This window comes from Silene latifolia, chromosome 6, assembly GCF_048544455.1.
Source record: "Silene latifolia isolate original U9 population chromosome 6, ASM4854445v1, whole genome shotgun sequence".
NCBI lineage: Eukaryota > Viridiplantae > Streptophyta > Magnoliopsida > Caryophyllales > Caryophyllaceae > Silene > Silene latifolia.
In genome coordinates, this window is record NC_133531.1 from 100,844,081 (window position 1) to 100,850,892 (window position 6,812).

Genomic DNA, 6,812 nt, shown 5'->3' on the forward strand with positions numbered 1-6,812 from the left:
CCGAATTGTTCAAGCAAGCACGAATCAATTCAAGCTTAACTGCACAATGCACTTAAAATAGCTAAAGCAAGCACAGACCTATTCTAAGTAGCACCACAGATCCTTAATCACCTTCTAAGCAAGCACAAGAAGATATTAAGTCCGACTTATAACTAAGACTCAAAGAAAGTTAAAAGATTTGCGAATTTTTGAGAGAAATCTCAAGGTTTTTCATTAATCAAAGTCTGAGTACAACAGACTGAGAAAGGGTCCTTATATAGGCCTTTATGTGAAGTGTTCAGTACATGATAAACCCTAGAGAACTCCATCTAAGGGCCAGGAATAAACTTAGGAAGCAAACAAGAGAAGTGGACTTATTTTACAACGGATACAAAAGAAATTAAGGCAAACTGAACAAGAACAAAAGAGCTGCAGGTTGACAGTGACATTTTGTCCTGGTTGCTGAAATCTTTGGCTGGTTGTTGAAGGTTAAATGGCTTTGGTGCAGGCATCTTCTGTGGCTCAAGGCTCTATAAAAAGAATGTTGAACAGGTCAAGTTCTTCTTTGTTGAGAGTTTTCCCTTGTTTGGCCAAAAATGGCAACTTGCTTTATCTGCTTTACCCTCCTACAACTATCTTTTCAGTCTGATTTTTGGTGCAATGCTTTAGAAATTTGGCCTGGCTCCTTAGGATTAATTTGTGACTAGTTGAATAAGGATTCAGCTGGCCAAGGTGGTTCTTTGGTGGCTAGCCCGGGCTTTGCTTTCTTGTGACTCGACGAAGTTGGACCGGCATTGAGGTTGCCCGAGTGATGTCACCGGTTTGAGTTGTGCCTGTTATCCCCGGTGGAAGATGAGGGTGCTTTGTTTGTGCCGACTAGTCACAAAAAAATTGTTAACCTGGTTATCGCCTCCCCGCCGCAACCCCCCTGGTTGAACAGGGCTTGTCCTTAAGCCTGGATCCTCCTCTCCCTCAGAATCTTCATAGAATGGACTTAGATCACCCACATTGAATGTGCCATGAACCCCATATTCCCCTGGCAAGTCAATTTTATAAGCATTTGGACCAAGTCTTTCCAGGACTTCAAATGGCCCATCTGCTCTAGGCATAAGCTTGTTCTTTCTTTTGGAGGGGAACCTTTCCTTTCTGAGGTGTAACCAAACCATATCTCCTGCCTCAAATTCCTTCTTTTTCCTAGGCTTATTGGATTGTTTTTTGCACAGCTCATTGGACCTTTCAATTTGCTTTCTTACAGTTTCATGCAACTTCAGTAGTTGTTCAGCTGTTCTCTTGGCATCAGGACTGGTCTCTTCCCTGGGAACAGAAGACAAGTCCAGGGGCATAAGTGGATTAATCCCATAGACTATCTCAAAAGGACTGTGACCAGTAGCAGTAGATGGTGCTCTGTTGAATGCAAATTCAGCTGCAGCTAACTTCAAATTCCAATCCTTTAAGGTCTTGCTAACTAGGCACCTTAAAATTCTTCCCAGAGTTTTGTTAGTGACCTCAGTTTGGCCATCTGTCTGTGGATGATGAGATGTGCTGAACAAAAGATTTGTCCTTAGCAGCTTCCACAGGGTTTTCCAAAAGTAGCTCATAAATTTTGTATCCCTGTCAGATACAATCGTCTTAGGAACCTCATGAAGTCTCACAATCTCCTTAAGATATAGCTCAGCAACACTAGCAGCATCCTCAGTTTTCTTGCAGGCTATGAAGTGAGCCATCTTACTGAACCTATCCACAACCACCATGATTGAGTCTTTGCCTCTCTGTGTCCTAGGTAGTGCCACAATGAAATCAAGGCTCACATCCTCCCAAGGTTTATCAAGGACAGGCAGTGGAGTGTAGGGTCCTGCTTGGAAGGAGCTCTTGGCCTTCTAGCATGTTGAACACCTCCTAAGGACTGCCTGAACATCCCCCATCATTCTAGGCCAATAAAACTGGTCCTGTAAGATCTCTAGGGTTTTCTGAACACCAAAATGCCCCCTAACCCTCCCGAATGGACTTCCCGATCGCAAATCCCTGTAGGATCCCCTTGGCACACACAACCTATTACCATGAAACAAAAACCTCCTTGCAGATATATTTCTTACCCCGAATTGAGCCTCCTTCGTGAGAACAATCCACTCCTCGGAGAAGTCGAGTCCTCCTTATACATCTCCTTCATGAATTCAAACCCAAGGACCTTGTTACTGATGACAGTTAACAAAGAATGCCTCCTAGACAGGGCATCAGCTACCACATTCTGCTTCCCTTCTTTATATTTGCTTGAAAAGTTAAAGGCTTGCAGGAATTCTACCCACTTAGCATGCCTATGGCTCAGCTTGTGTTGGCCATTGATGTATTTCAGGGCCTCATGATCAGAATGCAACACAAATGGCTTAGGTTTCAAGTAGTGACTCCAATGTGTAAGAGCCCTTATGATTGCATAGAACTCCTTGTCATAAGTTGAATATTTCAGCTTGGCTCCATTTAACTTCTCACTGAAATAGGCCACTGGCCTCTGGCCTTGGATTAGGACAGCTCCTATTCCAACCCCACTGGCATCATACTCTACCTCAAATAGTTGTTCAAAGTCAGGCAGCTTGAGAATGAGAGTCTCACACATTAACTTTTTGATTTTCTCGAAGGACTCGCTAAGCGACTTGACCATTGGAAGTCTCCTTTCTCATACACTCGCAATTGGTGCAACAATTGAGCTGAAATTCTTAATGAACCTTCTGTAGAAAGATGCCAGGCCATGAAATCCCCTTACCTCTGTGATTGTTTGTGGGACTGGCCAAGTTTGCATAGCCTGAATCTTCTCCTGATCAACTGAAATCCCTCTTCCTGATACAATATACCCCAGAAATGCTACCTCATTGACCATGAAGGTACACTTTTCAAGCTTCCCATACAACTTTTATTCCCTGAGTATTTTAAAAATCTCTTCCAGATGTAACACATGCTCAGATGGACTTTTGCTGTAAATGAGTATGTCATCAAAGTACACTACATCAAACTTTCCAAGGCAGGGCCTCAGAACTTCAGTCATGAGCCTCATGAAGGTGAAGGTGCTTGGAGCATTAGACAAGCCAAATGGCATGACAAGCCACTCATACATGCCATGTTTGGTTTTGAAAGCTGTTTTCCATTCATCACCTTCTCTTATTCTCACCTGATGATACCCTTGCCTGAGATCTATTTTTGAAAAGATCTGAGCCCCACTGAGCTCATCCAACATGTCATCTAGCCTTGGAATAGGGAATCTGTACTTGACTGTGATGTTGTTTATAGCCCTGCTATCAGTACACATTCTCCAACTTCCATCTTTCTTAGGCACTAGTAAGGCAGGTACTGCACATGGGCTCAATGATTCTCTCACAAACCCTTTTGTCATTAATTCCTCAATCTGATGTTGTAGCTCCTTGGTTGTTGTGGGATCACATCTGTAAGCTGGCCTGTTAGGGAGCACAGAGCCAAGTACAAGGTCTATGTGATGTTCAATGCCTCTCAGGGGTGGCAATCCACTAGGCAACTCAGCTGGAAAAATCTCCTTGTACTTCTGAATCAGGGGTTGAACCTCTGCAGGCACATCATTGTTCCCCTCATTGTTGGTTTCCCTTGATAGGAGAAACAATACAGGTTGCTCTTGCCTCAGCTCCTTGATCATGGCTGCCTCAGATAGAAACAACACTCCATCAACCTCCTCAGGCATGTTAGGACTTCCATAACCCCTCTGGTTTGGTGGTAAGGGAGTCAGGGTGACTCTCTTCCCATTATGCTTGAAAACATAGACATTCTTCTTCCCCTGGTGAGTGGTATTTCTGTAAAACTCCCATGGTCTCCCTAGCAGTAGATGGCAGGCATCCATAGGGACCACATCACACAGTACTTCATCCTTGTACACCTTCCCAATTGAAAAAGGAACAATGCATTGCTTGTCAACTCTCACTTCATATCCTTTGCTTAACCATCTCAGTTTGTATGGATTGGGGTGCTTCTGAGTAGGCAAGCTCAGCTTGCTAACCATGATGGTGGAAGCTACATTGGTATAGCTACCTCCATCAATGATCAAATTACACACTCTCCTTTGGACAGTGCACCTACTCCTGAATATCATGGACCTCTGATCAGCTTCTAGAGGAGCTGGTTGAGAGTGCATAACCCTCCATAGGACCAAATTGTGCCCTGTGTCAGGGTGAGCCACAACTTATCCTTGATCAGTTCCCCCCCCCCCCCCCCCCAGTTTCCATCTCTGCTGGAACCAGTGTCTCTTCTTCCTCATACTCAACTAGACCTTCCCTCTCCCATTCTTCAATCTCCATAGCTGTGAGAGCTCTGTTAGAAGGACAGTCCTTCTTAAAATGGCCAAAGCCCTGGCATTGGAAGCACTTGATCTTATCCCTGGATAGAGGTGGGTTGGGTTTGGGATACATGGGTGCCTTCCCTTTGTCTACCGTTGGTTGGGTAACTGGTTTAGGTACCTCAGTAATTTTGACACCAGTGTAGGGTTTGAATGTTGTTCTGGTGGGAAATTTGGGTGTTGCAGGCTTCACCTTCCCTAGTTTCTCAATTCTTAAGGCTAGGTTAACTGCCTCATCAAATGACCAGACTTGTTGCATTCTCACCTTGCTAGCTATCTTAGGGTCCAAACCCTCAATGAACCTAGCAATCTTTTGCTCAGGTTTTTCAGTGACCTCACATTGTAGGGTTAATTGTTCAAAGCTCCTAAGGTAGGCCTCGACAGTTAACTGCTCTTGTCTCAATTGAGTCAGCTTGATAAAAATATCCTGAGTATAGTCTTTAGCTATGAATTTCTCCCTTAACTTCTTTTTTAACTTAAGCCAAGACCTAACTGGTTCCTTTCCATCTCTAATTCTTTGGTGTTTCATACTCTCATACCAAAGAGATGCATAGCCCTTGAGTTTTAAAATAGCAACCTTAAAAGCTTTTCTGTCATCATAATTTTTAAACTCAAAGACTCTCTCAACAGATCTAAGCCAGTCTAACAAGTCCTTAGGATTTAAACTACCATGGAAATCAGGGATTTCTACCTTAACATCCTTATCTCTAGCCAAGTAGTTACCTTCTTCCATCATGGATTCTTCTGAATCTGAGTTGAGTTCCTCTTCATTCTGAGGGTGTGGTTGGCCCCTTCCTGCTCCAAGGATACCTCTACCCCTGCCTCTTCCTCTGTAGGGTGGTGGCCTTCCTCTTTCTGGAGTGGGAATGTTTGCCATCACAGTATTCACAGCTTCCAGGGTCACATTAACCAGGTTGGTTAACTGATCCATCTTTGCTTCCATTCCTGCTAATCTCTCCTCACTCATTGGGTTGTTTTTGTAGTTTTGATGTAGCTGGGAAAATGAACTTACCTCTCTCTCACTCAGGACTAACACAAGGTAGGATTGTGTTATAAACCTAAGCTCGATTACCAGAATTTGCGATAAAACTATGGGGACAAGCACAAATTGGACAAACCCCAAACAGTGCAAAAGAGTGATTCTCAGGGAATGTAATAAACTTGGAAATTTCTATAAAATTAGTAAATGGTCATGTGGAAAATTATAAAACTTGGTGATAATTTAGTTAGGGGGGTAAACTAAAACTGTGCCAAATCTCAGGATTTTACACACACTCTAAGTAATTTTTATAAATAGTAAACTGATCAAATAAAGGAAATCTCAAGCAATTTCTTTAGAAGACTCTTGTGACTGTTTTTGTGATATTTTCTGGACTTAAGGGGGATATAATTATCAAATTCACTCTTAAGCAAGCACAGAGATTAAACTTAATAATTTAGGGAGATTAAGACTGAATTGTTCAAGCAAGCACGAATCAATTCAAGCTTAACTGACAAATGCACTTAAAATAGCTCAAGCAAGCACAGACCTATTCTAAGTAGCACCACAGATCCTTAATCACCTTCTAAGCAAGCACAAGAAGATATTAAGTCTGACTTATAACTAAGACTCAGCAAAGTTAAAAGATTTGCGAATTTTTGAGAGAAATCTCAAGGTTTTTCATTAATCAAAGTCTAAGTACAACAGACTGAGAAAGGGTCCTTATATAGGCCTTTCTGTGAAGTGTTCAGTACATGATAAACCCTAGACAACTCCATCTAAGGGCCAGGAATAAACTTAGGAAGCAAACAAGAGAAGTGGACTTATTTTACAACGGATACAAAAGAAATTAAGGCAAATCGAACAAGAACAAAAGAGTCACAGGTTGACAAAGTGACATTTTGTCCTGTTCTTTGAAATCTTTGGTCAGTTGTTGAAGGTTAAATGGCTTTGGTGCGGGCATCTTCGTGGCTCAAGGCTCTATAAAAAGAATGCTTTGAATGTGCCAAGTTCTTCTTTGTTGAGAGTTTTCCCTTGTTTGGCCAAAAATGGCAACTTGCTTTATCTCGCTTTACCCTCCCGCAACTATCTTTTCATCGATTTTTGGTGCAATGCTTTAGAAATTTGGCCTGGCTCCTTAGGATTAATTTGTGACTAGTTGAATAAGGATTCACCGGCCAAGGTGGTCTGGCCGTGGCTAGCCCGGGTTCTTTGTTCTTGTGACTGACGAAGTTGGACCGGCGATTGAGGTTGCCCGAGTGATGTCACCGGGTTTGAGTTGTGCCTGTTATCCCTGGTGGAAGATGAGGGTGCTTTGTTTGTGCCTGACTAGTCACAAAAAAATTGTTAACCTGGTTATCAGCTCCTGCTGCACATTCGATTAGAACGACTCCAATTATCATAGTTCTTGCTGGTTAAAACGACTTTCGAAATTTTAATGCCCGGAATATCACCGGAACTAAGAAAAAATGGAGAAAGGGGATCAATTTTTTGTGACTGTGCACCAGT

At 42.6% G+C, this 6,812-nt stretch overlaps 1 protein-coding gene across 1 annotated transcript; it reads right to left on the reverse strand.

Moving 5' to 3' along the window:
• Positions 1-2,647: 2,647 nt before the first annotated feature.
• On the reverse strand, positions 2,648-5,291 carry LOC141588402 (uncharacterized). The gene is made up of 3 exons (XM_074409846.1): positions 4,259-5,291; positions 3,137-4,149; positions 2,648-2,866 (listed from the first exon to the last, which is right to left on the reverse strand). Exons 1-3 carry the CDS (start codon positions 5,289-5,291, stop codon positions 2,648-2,650), a joined length of 2,265 nt encoding a protein of 754 aa, XP_074265947.1.
• Positions 5,292-6,812: the final 1,521 nt, after the last annotated feature.